Raw genomic sequence first — 15,345 nt, 5'->3', positions numbered from 1 at the left:
TTCTGCCTGACCACCTAGAAGGTATTTTTGTCTCCCTGGGGCTTCCCTGCCAGTAGCCTATCTGTTTTCTAAATATGCTTATAAATGCTTTGTCATGACTTTTCCATGGAGACTTCTCTGCCTCTGAACTTAATAGCCCCACTTCTTTCTGGATGGGATGAAAAGTAAAGTTTGGAACTGGTCAGAAGTGCAATCAGGCATGTCAAAACACAGTTGTTACTCAAAACTGCACTACCTATCTTCCACTTCGCTGCTATCGCAAGCCTATGCCATGAAGGAAATACTGGCAGCAGGAAAGTTTTACCTTCACTGAGAAGTAATACCCGTATATGTCATTGGCATATGCAAAGAATGGGCTTTTTCAGTATAGCCTCCACGCAGGAGAGAGAATAACATCTCCTGAATACTCTTACCATCATCAGACAGAAAGCTAGTGATGGAAGGATTGCTTTTTTAGTAGCTATATCTCATGCCTCTCCTTTACTACTAGGTCCCGAATGTAAGATACTATCTGAATTTTGGAATTGTCCTCAGTTCTGTACTAGAGGAGATAAAAAGCAAAAGGCTAATGATAGTCTCCGGCAAGTGCCATGTAATATTTATACCTGACGTCCCAACTTTGTGGTCTACTGGCCAAATAAGCTGAAGTGTCTTATGGGAAGTGGGCAAGCGGGAATTATTCCAGCTGCTTTTGGTGAAAAAAGCTTTGTATTATTGAGGTATGAACTGTACCTGCGCATTGGAAGTGCTTAGTGCAGTCAGTACCAGGATGTTCTTTCGCATCTTTGAATATCTCTGAAACAGGGACACTGCGAGGTGCCCCCGCATACCCTCCCCTTCATTTTCTGAAGGCAACTGTGCATGATGTGATACCAGAACAGGTTGTCCCAGACGAGTATGCTGTCTCAGCCTGTTAAAGTATGGCCTAAAATGAATGAATGCTCAGTGTTGTTAGTACCTGTAGGGGCAATTCATGCGTAAGCTAGCCTGGGCATTCCTAACCTGACTAGCATCAGCTAGCTGTCTTGTGAGCATCCTGAGATGGATTAGCTCCCACAACACCAAGCAGGGTATCTTTGGAGTGGCCCAGTATAGATGTGGAGGTCAGTGAGCGTGTCAGTGGGCAGCTTGGGGTAGATGGATACACGTGATCCTCTAGAGGATTGGTCCAGGATAAATGGACAAGATGCTGAGGTTCCTTTGGTGCATGTTTGCTGGACTGGAGGTCCTAATTACATGTGGTGCTAAGGAGGAGGCTGAGAAAGATGGAAGCCATGTACGAACTGGGAATGGAAACACGTTAAACTGAATTTTTATCATTGCCTTTTCCTCCTCCTAAACTCTTCCAGTTGCGATACCTTGCAACACAGAACGAAAATTGCTAGTTAATAGTTGACAAGGTCAAGGCGAAGGCTTTCTCACCCTGAATGAGAGAGAGATTTTTTTGGCAGTAAACTGTTACTCACCACAGGGAAGCTGGAAACCAGATGCCAATTCTGTTTTACTGCTCAGAGGGGTGATGAACAATTTCAGAGCATTCTTAAGACCATGCCTTCATGGAGCGTGATCTGACTATAGTGGGATGCCATGTACGCTGGGGAGGCAGGAGGAGGACCAGCAGCAGTAGAATCACAAACCTGTGTTTCATTCTCCCTTGTAAGGATTCCAGCCAAATGCAATAGCAGATGCTTTTTGGTTTCTAGTGGAGCTATTGGAGTTAAATTCTTGGGCATAGGAGTCAAACTCCTCTGGTTTCAGCAGGCCTGCGTTTAAGCAGCTGAAAGTAAAACCTGGCCCATCTTTTTGAGGGAGAAAGCTATTCATTCAAGAGGATTTATCGGAAGGGGACAGGAACACCAAAACACATCTCAGTGCTTCAAGGAAAAGAACGGAAAATAGCCACGGACCATAGGCAAATGGAGACTGATGGAAAGGAAAGGTTAGTAATTCTTGCCAATTAATTCTGCCGCACACAGAGCCCCCTCCTTGCTAAGGTGTTAAGAGCCGTGGGAGACGAACAGTTAATGTTACAGCTTGGTCTCTCCTGCCGCTTACCATGCACATATTCGGAAAAGCTCTGAGGCAGTTTAAATTTTATTAACTATGGGCTAACCCCCTGGGGAGAGAACATGCTCTCTGGATGCACTTCTGAAGAAGGTGGCTTTGAGGGAAACTGCAGACAACAATCCCTGAGGCAATTTGTTCCTTTTTCAAGTTGGTTTTTTTGTTTGTTTGTTTTGGTTTTGTTTGGTTGGTTTTTTGGTTTGTTTTTTTTAAAATTGCTGAAACATGAGACGTAGCTGAACCCAGCCATGAAGTGCAGAGGCAGCTGTAGCAGCAGCAAATGGTTTTCTTTTTTTTTTTTTTTTTTTTCTTTTTTTTTTTCTTTTCTGTAGAAACCTGTAACTGAATTCTCTAGAGAATTCTCTCGTGGGGAAAAAGCTAAAAAGCTCCTTGTTTTAAAGCCTCAGGCTCGCCCTCCTCACAGAAGCAACTTTGAAACACAGACTGGCCTCTCGTTAACCCTTTCTTGCGCTCGGCTGCCGTGACTGCATGTCACAAGCTATGCACTGAAGAGGGGAAGGCTTTGCTCTGCTCATGAATTCAGAGCTCCAGGCACAGCACAAACAAGAGACAAAGACAAACCAGCAGGACTTAAGCAGAGCCGAGCAATCTCTACCAACCGATCTTCCGGATGCTTCCAATCGGCCATGGCTCAGCGGAGTTGATCGCCAAGGAGTCGCGTCAATTTGGACCGACCTTTTGGCTCCCCCAAATCAGCGAAAGGGATGAGCTGGGTACCCAGCAGGTGTTAGAGAGATGGGGAGGGAGAAAGAGAGGCAGGGCAGCCGGCTTGCACAAAAGCCGGCTCGCTTCGGGAAGGCAACGACCTGTCAAGAGGTTGCTGGCGGGAGCCGGGAGGCAGCCCCGGGGTTGTCCGTGCGTGGGTCCTTACCGTGGCATCTTCGCCGGCGCAGTGGCTGATCACTCGATGACCCCCCGGGTGTCTGTTTGCCCACTTGGTGACATTATAAACCTTTCGCTCTATCACCAGCCACTTGTCCGTCCTCAGGTTGTGCTTCTGGATCTCCTCCCAGGTGTAGAAGCGGATCTGCGCCTCCGCCTCCCCCGCCTCCCCTCCTTTCTCACCCCCTTTCCCCATGGGGCCGCTCGCTGCTTTGTCTTCTCGCCCAAAGCGGGCTCGGGGGGGGGGGCACACACACACACACACAACGTGCCCCCGCGCTTTTCGGGGCCGTGCCGGAGGGGAAGAGCTTTTCCTGCGTGACTTAACTCAGCTGATCCCCCGCTCTCTCCCTTGCCCTTGGCTCATGTCCTCCCTCCTCTTTGTCTCCGGCTGCCTGGAAGCGCTCCCCCACCGCCCCCGAGGCTGCTCTCCCCGCACTGAGCCGCTCGCTCCTCGCACATAACCCCGGCTTGTGGGAAGCTCGGCCCCTTCCACCGCCCCCCCCCCCCTCTTCCAGCATCCCCCCCCCCCCCCGGCATCCCCCTCCGCTCGGGACCGGTGAGGTTTCCACAGGGATCAGCAGAGCTCCCGCACCAATCCCGGCCCGCCCGCCGCCCGGCCGCTCCCTCCCATTGGCCCGGCCGGATCTTTCGAAGGGAAAAGCCGCCGCAGCGGGGGCGCGGGGTGGGAGCTGCGGGCATCCCCTCTCCTCCGCCTCCTTCCGAGTTTCTCTTCCTCGGGATTTTGGCTCCGGCTTTAAAAAGCCCCCCCCCCCCTTTTTTCCTTTTTTTCTCCCTTCCCCCCCCCTTTTTTCCTTTTTTTTCCCCTTCCGCCCCCTTTTTTCCCTTCCCCCCTTTCCCCTTCCCCCCTTTTTTCCCCTATTTATCTTTTTTCTTTTTTCATTTTTTTCTTTTTTTTCCCTTTTTTCCTCCCACCTTTTTTCCTTTTTTCCTCCCCACTCTTTTCCTTTTTTCCCTTTTTCCCCTTTTGTAGTTTTTCTTTTTTCCTTTTTTCCCTTTTTTCGTTTTTCCCCTTTTTTCCCTTCGCCCCTTTTTTCCCTCCCCCCCTTTTTCCCTTCCCCCCCTTTTTTCCCCTTTTCCTTTTTTCCCTTTTTTCCTTTTCCCCCCCTTTCCCCCTTTCCCCCCCTTTCCCCTTCCCCCTCTTTTCCCCCCCTTTTCCCCCTTTTTTCCTTTTCCCCCCTTTCCCCCTTTCCACCTTTTTCCCCCCTTTCCACCTTTTTCTCCCTTTCCCCCTTCCCCCCCTTTTCCCCTTTTTCCCCCCTTTCTCCCCTTTTTTCCCTTTTTCCCCCTTCCCCCCTTTTTTACCCCCTTCCCGCCTTTTCCCCCCTTCCCCCCCCTTTTCCCCCCATTCCCCCCCCTTTTTCCCCCCATTCCCCCCCCCTTTTTTTTCCAGAATTGTCACCTCACTTCTTAGTGTTGGGCTTAAAAACGATATTTTGGTATTCTGCCTGAAATTAGCATTGTTTTGCTCTGTTTTGTCATACTGAGTTACCAGGTCGAAGGCTGTCAGATTTAACAGTTTCCTTTTGCCACAGGAGACCTGTTCCTTCTGTTGACAGCAGGCTCAGCTACAGATCTCCTGCTTAGGACAACACTTTTATGAACACATTGGACAGTGCCATCTTTTCTTTGCTGTGGGGCACTTTGTAATAAAATAATCCCCGTCATTAGGTTATACAAGGTGTTGCGTTGCAAGAGCAAAAACAACAGAAGAGCGTTTTCACTGCTGTCTTTCTCGTGTCTGGCTGCTCTCCAGGGCAAGGCAGTTATGATCCACAGCTTTTCCTTTTCCATTTTGCATTAACAAGTGGAAGGCTTATTCCTCCTTTCTGTAGAAGCACTGGCTGATTCTAAGCAGATTTCATATACAAAGGTTTTAGGGTACAGACTGCACTCCCTAAATTACAGCATTCTGCTGCATGATCAAATCTTAGAATTGGAGCAACACTGGCTTCCAGTAGCTCAGACCTGGGTTTGTCTCACCTTTCGATAGCACTCTATTCTGACCTGGTCTGGAAAAGCAGGCAAAGGAACCCATATGGTTAACCATCAAATGTTTTAATTCACAATGCTTATTTGCTCTCTAGCCAACTATTGTATCTTGTTGAAGGAGGGAGCTTATGCATCGGGTAAGGGGCCACCTCCTCCAGCGAAAGCGAGAAATGCCTCCAGTCCTGGTGCTGTTGTGCTTCTGTCCAGCCTCAGCCATAGTTTAGAGCAGGCACAGACAAGGGTGCTCTGTTTTTGCCTGCTGCCATTAGCCTGAAGGAGCTGACAGCAGTGACTATCTAAAAAATTCTTGCTCCTCTCCTTTTCTCTACCCGTGCTCCCTACACAGGCTACAGGAACGGAGATCAAAGTGAAAGAACGCGCATCGCTTCTATACCAGCGAGAATTACTTTGTGCTGCCTTTGTGCCAAGCCATGCTATAGGTTTCCTCTGTTTCTGCCTGGTCTTATTGCTGCACAAGAGCCTCAGCCTATTAAACAGTCTTTTCCTGTGGTGTGGGGTGACGAAAGTCAGAAATGAAAGGAATGTTTTCCCAAGACTTGTTAGTTTTATTTAGTTTGGTTCAAAATAGACCTCTGACAAGGATAATAATAAGTGTCAGCAAGACTCTACATTAAGGTGGACCTGAAGCTCATTGCTTGTGATATGGGAAAAGTTTACCATGACACTTTCTGTGCTGAGTTCTTTGAATTTCAGGATTGTAATCCTGTGTCTGCGTAGCATTTTGGATGCTTTAACCATTCTAATGCTAAGGGAGTTCCCGCCGTAGCCTGCCTTTCCCTTGTAACCACACACCTGGAGGCTGCTGTTGTGGTGCTTTTACTGTGGTATCCAAGTGCCCTTATCCTCAGGGCCTTGCACGGATGCATTCGGATGTGTTTTTCTGCCCATTATGTACGATTTGTCCTAAAAATTGATTACCATGGGTAAGTGAATCATCCTTTCTCACCCTATTTTTTTGCCCTTTGCCTTGTAGCTTTTAGTTTCTAACTTTAAAGCCTACTGGATAATACCATAGATAAATAATTTACATATCCAATAAATATTACTTGTATGTTACATGTGCACGGAGCATGCAATTCCTGCACTTCATCAAGGGTGCTCCAGTCAGCGCTAACATCATCTCGGGCAGGAGTAACCAGTAATGAGCTTAAGTGGGTTTTGGTGAAAACTGTATTGTTACTGTTGGAAAACTGCTCTGTGCGCTCCCTGCTCCGCTGGAGAGGATGTCCAGAAGAGGACAGTTGTGTGGAAGACCCCATTGCTTCTGTTCCTGGCTGGCCACCGGGAAGATGCTTTTCATTCTCTCTTTTTTTCTCTTTCTAGCCTTGTTTTGGTTGCGGGGTTTTGTTTTGGTTTGGTTTTATTTGTTTGGGTTTTTTGTTTTGGCTTGGGCTTTTTGGTTGTTTCCCCTCCCCCCCAAAAATAGCTTTGAGGTCCACGTATGCCATAAATTGTGGATTCGGCTAAAACAAAAGAAAAATTGCACATATAAGCCTGTCTCAGCCTTTTCTGTGCACCATCCTTTGCAAAATCACCCTATGAGCAAAATTATTCCATGCTGGTTTATAGGAAGAAACCTTGCCAGCAAGCCATTTACCTGTTCAGCCTGGAGGGTTTGGGGCTTGGTGATGTGAAATGTTGAGCAACCTCATTGACTGAGCAGTGCAGTAATGACTTCTATACCAATTACTGCATCCTGAAAGGGAAGCATATGTAAGACCACCTGATAGAAAGAGTAGACAGGAATTTAGAGTTGTACTTAAAGAACTCCAAATGCAACAAAGTGAGAAAGTATGTCTAAAGAAACATAAACTCTTAGCAGCAGTGAAAGTCACAGACCCTTGTCATGAACATACATCCCTGCCTTTTTCTTTTTTTTTTTTCAGATCATCACTTCTCCACATTTTGTATTCTGTAGATCTTTTTATAAGAAAGCACAATCAAGAAGGTAGGGTAGATAACACGGCAGAATATGTTTAATTTAGGCGCAATTCTGTGACACCTCTAATTTCTTTTTTCTTTGATCCTGTTGCATGATGTGTCTATTGATACTCTGCTTTTCTGCTTGTAAGTATAGTGTCATTTTGCTATGCATCATTTGAATTTTCAGGCTACAGCTTTGAAGCAAGGGGTTTAACTATGAAAGTCAGGCTCTTCTAAGCTTTATTTGTTAAGAAATGCTGTAGTACTGTCCCGACACCAGACCTTGGCTCATGTCAGTCATTGTGCTGGACTGGTGGAGGAGAAAAGAGGAGAGAGCTGCTTCCAGCTCTGGGATTCCATGTGCAGAAGAAAATCCCAAGGGAAATCAGGCCGGCTGTCAAATCTGTGTTGACAAGTTCTGCCTGGCAATAAATCGCTGCTTTGATTTGTTATCTCACTGAGAGATCCATATTTAGTGTATTTAAACTTCTGTGCTATAGATATTTTTCCCAGTCATCTTTGTGGAACCCCTACGCAGCGGTTCATGGACTCCACGCAGTCTGCAGACCTCAGTTTGAAAATCATTGCATATAAAGAGCTATTATTGGTTTTCAGCTGTAATTTATAGCGTATCTATTGGATTATGTGAATTACTTTAACATTTCAACTTCTGGTAGCAGTTCAGAACAAAGACCCAGCAACATCTCTTGCTCTGGTGCTTCTGCAGAGTAAAACCATGTACAACTGTAAATTGGTGAATCCCAATGATTTTCCTGTTAATAGCAGCTGAAGATCTGGTTCTCTAGTTTCTGTGGCTGTGCTGAGAGGGACAGTAGCTCTGCTTTGAGCCAGGAGGTTGTACTGTAGCTCTCCAGAGGTCCTTTGCAAACTGTATTACTTTATAATTCTATCTAGAAGAAGACTGCAAAGCTGAAGAACGGAGAGATGTCTAAGAAGATGGAGAGGGTCACTGGGCAACGTAGAGAAAAGAGTAAGAAAACATACTACAGCTGATTATTTTAGGATGCATTTCTCCAAGGTTCACTAATGATATTTTACTGTTAGAAAGTAGGGGGCATCCACAGCAAAGACAGATTTTTTTTGAAAGGAAATTAATTTGCAAATTCATGAAATATTTTTACTTGTTTAGTGTCCTAATTGAAGGTTGTATCCTCTGTGTCCACAACTGGATTCAAAGCCATGACTTCTTTTAACTTTTAGAGATAAAGATATGTATTATTGGTAACTCACAGTATTATCTGACGGTCATAGTCCATCAGATGACTGCTCCACCAAAGGAATGTATTAGCGTTATTGAAATTGGTGATTATTCTATATACGACAAGCTTTATCAGTCAGTCCATGGAAGTTCATACTTCAGAGCTGATGACTTTAAGCAGTGGATAATCAATGCAAAGGGCTGGCTACATATGCAGATGGTGGGCTTGAATGGTATATTTGCCTGAACAAGTCCTCTCTCCTGAGAAATGAACTGATAAGGAGGTGGGTACCTTTGGAATCGTCTCTTGTACCTGCTAGACAGACATAGATGTAAAGTCTGCACCCAGAACTCCTCCATCTGGATATTTCACATAGATAATTGTATAATAACTTAACGACAAGTCATCGAAAGGTGCCTATCAAAAAAACCCCCAGCGCTACCATCTTCTTGCAGCACAGCCTGTAACGCTGTCAAGGCTTTATGCAGCACTTTGTCTGGGTTTTGTTTGGCTCCTCGGACACAAACCAGCCACGGCAATGTGAGAACAGACCGTCTTCTATGGCCAAGTAGGTGAAAGGCTGCATTTGTTGCATGGGGTAGCTTTAATGGCACAAAGAGCTTGTGTAAAGGACATAAAAGCCCTGAGTTTAATGGGGTAGTTACAAGATGGGGGTGGAAAAAAGGTGAGAAACACGACGGGGAAGAAAGCATGGAAAAGGGGATATAGAGAAGTGCAAAGCGAAAGAGTTTTTGTGCGGGGCACATGTAGCAGTAGTATATATGCTCTTCGGAGTAATGTAGAAATACATAAGCTAATTGAGTAAGTGAAGGACATCTTGCTGGGTGAGTCTGGAATGGGGAAAAAAGCAGGGCAAATTGGTAGTTCAGGTACCTTTACGCTGTGTCATGCATTGATTTGTTAATGTAAAATAAACTAAGATCCTGAGGAAAGCATGTTAAAAATGTAGTAGAAATCGCAATTTTGCGTGTGTTGTCTCATCCCTTTATTGAGTTTTATGTAGAAGTTGGTAAGATCAGATAAAATTCTTTTAATCTGCCTTTTAGAAAGAATTAGGGTCTCCATCAATACCTGGAGGATGACTTTGATAGCAGCACCCAATCTGGCACCAGCACATGGAAATGCACTGCAGCTGCGCAGTTAGTCCTCATGGATGCGGGGAAAATCCTCCTTTTTTTTCCCCCAGTTTCAAAAGCATGAGATCCATCACTGGCCACTTGGTAAGGCCGGCTGGCTCCGCAGCACGTGGTGGGAAAAGGAGGCGGCAGGAGAGAGCAGTGAGCGAGGGGTGCATGGGAGGCACATGGAGCAGGGATGTGGAGGGGAAAAAGAGGATGGGCCAAAGCAGAAAGTGGGAGCTGAGGATATTGGGAGAAAAATAGAGTGAAGATCAGATTTAGCTGCATCTTTAGACTTTTAGCTACCTTTAGTTACTCCATCAAGGAAAAATACATGTAAGGAGAGAAAGGACCGCAGGCTTTCCCTCCCTTTCACTAGAAGGAAAGGCTGAGGAGCCCTGACCTTGGGTTGAGATGGGTGAATAATAAATTCAAACACAGTGAGAAACAGCTAAATGACATCCTGACTGGGCTGGGGAAAGGCGTGCTGGAGCAGGGAGCCTGAGGTGAGGGAACCCAACGGTTAGGTGGGGATGCCGTTGCAGCATCGCTTTAATAACAAAAGTAAACTTCTCCGCCATCCCTTGAGGGCAGACGCAAACTCTTCCTTCTTTCTGTCTCTCCCCTGAAACAGATTTCTAGCGCTTGAGAAGCAATCAGTAAATGGCTCTGAGGAGGAAACATCCCTGCCCATCACCGTATAGAACAGATGGGTGCATGAAGGGTGATGTGGTTCTGCATATCATCAAGATACATGATTCCGCACCAGAGGAAGCTGGTTCAAGCAGAAAGACACCCAAGACGCTGAAGTAACAAGGAGTAATTTAGCCAAAGGTAAGCAATAACTACTGTGTGTTTCACTGGATGAAGACTGGATCCTTAGCTTGGGCTTTCAGGGTGGAGTATTCTTCCCCTGAAGAAAGGCAAAACAATAATCAGTTCTATGAGGATATCATGGCTCTTCAAAAGAAGAAGAAACTGCACCTTCTTTGAGCATTTCAAAACTTATGTGTACTCACAAGGAAAACTCCATTTGCCTTTTTCAAGAGAAGGGAAAGACTTTTTTCCTCACGTGAATATTTAACAATGGGGTCCCAGGCTACGATAAAATACCTCGACCTCATTTCTGTCTGGAAAGTAGCTTGGGAATAGTGCTTCCATTGTCAAAATGATTTAGGCATCTTAAACTATGTTGTTCTTGGGTCAGTATGAAGCCCTCAAGACGGCTGGCTTGTTGATAATACTCTTTGTGAGTGACAGTGCTCCCAGTTCGGAGTGTAAATGTCCCTTACTAATGTCTGACTGCTATTGTCTCCTCATTGCCTTTTGTTCTTCTGCCAGCCACCAAGAAAGTTTTTTAAGAGCAGATATTTATACAGCACTTTGTAAAACAGGGCTGTGACCAAGGCTTTTAGGTATTAAAATATGAAATGAATAAATAATAATTAGAAAGGAGAGTGACAGTTTCATACCAAACTTAACAGTCTCTTACCACCTTTGGAGTCCTGCTGTGTTTCCACATCAGTCCTGGCAGAACCGTTTTATTGCCAACCAGGTCCTTGAGATTCCTTACTGGACAAAGTGTTGTTTGCGCAAAAGTATTTGTTAACTTGGATGTTTACTTACAGTTGCATGAAGACTGGGGATGTGGGAGCTTCAGGTTGAAACATGGGTATAGAATATGCAACGTTAAAGTGCAAGGAACCCCCCCGAAAGATTTCCACTGTTGATTAACATGTTCTGAGTCTATCCGCAATTCTTTAGGATGCAAAAAGGAAAAACTAAAGTCAGGAAATTACTTGCTTATGGAGTGGAAGTACCCCTGTAGAGAGGAAATACCAGAACTAGTTGATTTTTAGTCTAGGAGAGACCTGTAAAACAAAACCCAATAAATATTTTCTAAGACAAAACCAGACAAATTAAACTTTTAAGGCTCAAAATTTTAATAGTTAAGCAGAATATGTGCTAAGAATATTAATGCATTATCTTCAAGTCAAGGCTACATGCTTTTCTGAAGTACATTTTAATCAAACGCTGCTTACCGTGGTAAATAAATGATTTTCTGTTCCTTATCATATAGAACATTAGACCATTAAAAGCCCCCTGACCTTTAAAAATCTGTGAAAAGGAAGAAATGTGAATGTCTTAGAGTTACTGTTAAATCTTCTTTATATTTCCATTGCATTTGAGTGTAACTTTAATCAGAAAAATGTCTCTTGGAAAACATAGGTTTTTATATAATTTTTTTCAGATATTCTGTATAGTATTGGTCATTTTGCTTCCTCTGCTCTGTTACATAGCTCATGATCACATTTACTAGAGTTGGCTAATTAAGTTGATATATTTAAAATGAAGACAAAATGCTATCAAAGATGTGTTTGATTTTTTTTTACCCTGACATACGCTAGCATCTTGAGTTGGCGACACTTTTTCTAGTCATAGGACAGTGGCTGAGAGCTGACTAACTTTACCAGGCAGCCAAAAAACAAACAAACAAACAGAAATTCCCATTGTACTGCCATCGCTGGCATGAATTTCACATTCTGCAGTGGATCTTGGGTTGGCCGTGTGGGATTACCAGGGTCAGGGCACAAAGTGGTCGGGATGCCAAGGAAGCAGAGTACATAATCCCACTTGTTTAGCAGAGAAAGCAGCAGACATTGCGAGCACCCATCAGGACAAGAATAAGGAGAGAAAGGCTCTATTATTAACGCTGCCTTGCCAGTATAATCTCATTTGTAATAATTTTTAATGAAAAGTCCATCCTGCTGATGTTCTGCTACCATCAGATTCTTTCCTATTCTCTTTACTCAGATTTTGCTTTCAAATTTGAAAAACTCTAAACAATTACTGCCTTACTCCCTCAGTTACTAATCTTAATTTACATATTCTGGAAGACAAAAAATACATTTATTTTTCTCTCAGCAACCCCATCCCTTATGTGTAGTGATTCCTGGTTGCTTTTTCTGGCGAGATGTAAACTCCTCCCAAATCACAATCTTCCTCTGGTAGTCCGCACTATAATATATTCATTCTTTCCCTCTGTCATGTATAATTTTTGCATCTAATCTTTAACAGTCAGTTGTTAGGACAGAGTACCAGAGCAAATACTCCATGCAGTTAATAGGGGCTGAAGAAACACTGTTTATATGCAAAACCAAGAATTTATTTTTGGTATAAAGTTTTATCAATCCAACCAAATAATTCCAGGTACAATACTAACTCATTTAGTCCAAATTATTCAACTATTACAGCTCATTCCCAAGAATGCCACAGTTGACAAGAATAAAGGAAATATTTCTAGTATTTACCCCTTTTTCTGGCATTATGCTAACCCTTCCAATGCATGTGTGGATCCTAAGCCTGGTGCAGGAGCGATGTTACAGTGAGCTGTCAAGATTTTCAAGCTCTTCCCTGCAAGGAGTATGACGCTAAAATTGGTGGTTTCCTCCTGCATTTGCTTCATCAGCATGGCTGTTTTAATTGCACTGGCAGCAGCCTGCATCTTGTAAATCTTCACACCACAATTCCCATGCACCCTGCTTCTTAAGCTTTTCGTAGGCTGAACAAAAGCCAACCACCAATTCTTCTTTTAGACTTTGCTATTTTAAACTGTTTTTCAGCATTTGTTAGATTTCCTTTAAAATCTCCCATTTTGTGTGGGTTCAGACCTCACCATCCATTATTCTAACTCATTTTCCCCTGCTTCAAGATGGTAAAATAAAAGCTGCCACCCTTTCAGTCCATCTCTTCTATTTCCCTATATTACTGCTTTGGTCACCAGATGCCCAGGTACTTAGTGATCCTTCATCACCCAGCTCACTTAGGTATTTTAAAATATGTTACAGCCAAATCATGGTAGTGACATAAGGAGTTTTAATATATTTTCTCTGACTTTTGGTGATCCCCAGTCATCTAGGACGCTAAGAGTGAATTACAGCCGGATCAGAAGACTGAATCAAAGAGCATCTCTTATCTCCCCTTGGATTTTCGGTGATCCTTGATAGCAGAGAAAGCTGGGTCACAGCTAGATCATGACAGTAAGGAGAAATGGAGATGGGAGTATTGGAGATAAAACAAGGAGTCGGAACACTGAAAAGAAGAGATGCTTTTGGAAGAGCAAAGTGGCCAGTTCTGGTTTTGTCTAGTTAATCGTCCTCCAGCAAAGCCTGACTCTCTGTTAATGCCAACAGTCGTAGCTGGATGGAGGATGCTAGTGAGTGTATAATGGCAGCTGCTTTTCCCTTGCAGTCTTTATTACAAAGATCTCATTCTTGCCTCTGTGGGACCTATTGAAATCCTGAGTATGGCAAGTGCCGGAGAACCAACCACTGTTGACAACTGGCCGGTTGTAGCAGGACACAAAAACCTTCATTGCTTGGAATTGGGTGATTCAAGTAGCCTCCACGATGTCTTGTCTTGGGCTGAACCATCTACTGAGGGGAAAAGAAACAGAGGCACAGATTTTATGTTGGAAGAAGCTTTGAAGGTAATTCCAAGGACTGTTGTATAATTTGTCTGGGAAAATATGTTAATGAGATGTTAACATGCCTTATAGCTTCTGGTCCTGCTGAAATCAGAGGAGGCATATGAGGGGAACAAGACTGCAGTTTATCAAGCTCAGTGGTGCTTTTTGGCTATTGTTAAAATCCCTTAAAACAAGTTTCCAAAGGTTTAACTTGTGTAGGAAGATAGACCTTTTTTTTTTTAATGTGGTGTATAGGAAAAAGAAAACTGACCAATGCCCCCCTGTATTCATGAGGAAGAGTCAAACTGAAAATATCAACTAAATTTAGGACAATTATTCTTTTGTGCAATAGATAATCAGGAAAAATAGAAATTGAAATAATTACTGCACCCTTCTGAATATAATGGTTAAATTTAAAAAGATGCTAAACATTTATTAATGTCTTTTATGGTTATGTTTGTGAGATGGTCAGCAGTCAACATACAAAGCAACTTAATTTTTGCTGAGATCAGGAGAGCACCTTTTCTTTCATGGACGACAGTGCAAATGTGTAGAAGCAGGGACGCCTTACTCGATGCATTAGCTGTGGCATTGCTAAAGGGAGGGAGATGAAAGATGTCTGATGCAGTGTTTTGCAGGCATAGAATTTCAAGCTAGAAAGACATGATGTAGCAATCAGGTGATGTTCAGAACAAGAAGGGATGCGGTCTGGTGGTTCTTTGTTTCTATGGTTACATTCAGCTGGAATTGCTGTAACTAGGTCAGATTGGAAGGTGTGAATGAAAACAAAGACATTTGGAATCGGTAATGAGAGTTCAGAGAGAAGACTGTTGCTATGAGGGAGAGCAAGAAGGGAGTTGAATGTGGAACCAGGCATTTTAATGTACACTTGTAATGTGTATGTATGAAGTCCCACACAGATGGATCTATTTCAGCGTCATTCACTCTTCTATCATTATGCAGTAGTCTATTATATGAAGAATCATCTGCAGACCCTTAAACAGGCGTATTATGCGATAGACCTGCGGTGACACCTTTCCTCCCTCTGGCTGCATATCCAGGCAGCAGCACCCAACGGAGCCAGAGGAACAGAAAAGGCCGTGGCAGCTGAAAGGGAGAGGCAGGACAGACGGAAAAGCTGGAGAGATTTGGTGGAAAAGGGAAACAAAACCAAGGGCAGGGAAGATGAGGCATCCTCAGCCCAGAAGTAAAGGAGAAACAGGTTGTGAAAGCGGTCTAAAAAGAAGCAAGAGTGAACTGCGCTGCAGAGCCTACGCATCGTTCCTCTGTTGATGGCTCGGGTCCGTGGCTTTTCTGCTGTCTCTAAATCCTCTATCTGGTGCATGATATCATTTTCCAGGCTGTGTCTTCACCTGGCATGGAACATTGACCACCAAGCCTCTGTCCTTTCCAACTAGCAAGTCACCTAGGACCAGCCACTTGGTATTTTGATCCCTTTCCCACGTTTCTTACCTGCTCAGTGCAGGATTTGGCATTTGCTTATGTTAAACTACTTGAAGTTCTTGTCAGCCTGCCCATCTTTCTCGCCCTCCACCATATCAACTGTTCCCCCCCCCCCCGTGTTTGATACAAT

General features: G+C 44.0%; 1 protein-coding gene and 1 long non-coding RNA gene across 4 annotated transcripts in view; one reads left to right on the top strand and one right to left on the bottom strand.

The window, feature by feature from the left end:
- FADS2 (fatty acid desaturase 2) overlaps positions 1–3,424 on the bottom strand; it is a 28,463-nt gene extending 25,039 nt beyond the window's left edge. Inside the window, exon 1 of the mRNA XM_030039894.2 lies at positions 2,957–3,424. Within this exon, the coding sequence (XP_029895754.1) occupies positions 2,957–3,163 (207 nt within the window). The 5' untranslated portion in view covers positions 3,164–3,424. The remainder of the gene's footprint in view (positions 1–2,956) is intronic.
- Positions 1,440–15,274, top strand: LOC115352172. Of its 3 annotated transcripts, XR_003927008.2 has the most exons (7): positions 1,440–1,939; positions 7,840–7,915; positions 8,600–8,712; positions 9,212–9,385; positions 9,918–10,117; positions 13,195–13,772; positions 14,715–15,274. It is a non-coding gene; the product is annotated as an uncharacterized LOC115352172 (long non-coding RNA). The 3 variants fall into 3 exon arrangements; XR_003927007.2 differs by having other exon boundaries at positions 13,195–15,274; XR_003927009.2 differs by lacking the exon at positions 8,600–8,712 and having other exon boundaries at positions 13,195–15,274.
- The last annotated feature ends 71 nt before the right edge of the window (positions 15,275–15,345 follow it).

Source organism: Aquila chrysaetos, chromosome 16 (genome assembly GCF_900496995.4).
Source record: "Aquila chrysaetos chrysaetos chromosome 16, bAquChr1.4, whole genome shotgun sequence".
Classification (NCBI taxonomy): Eukaryota; Metazoa; Chordata; class Aves; order Accipitriformes; family Accipitridae; genus Aquila; species Aquila chrysaetos.
Note: the sequence above shows the minus strand (reverse complement) of the source record. Positions and strands in the feature narration are given on the sequence as shown.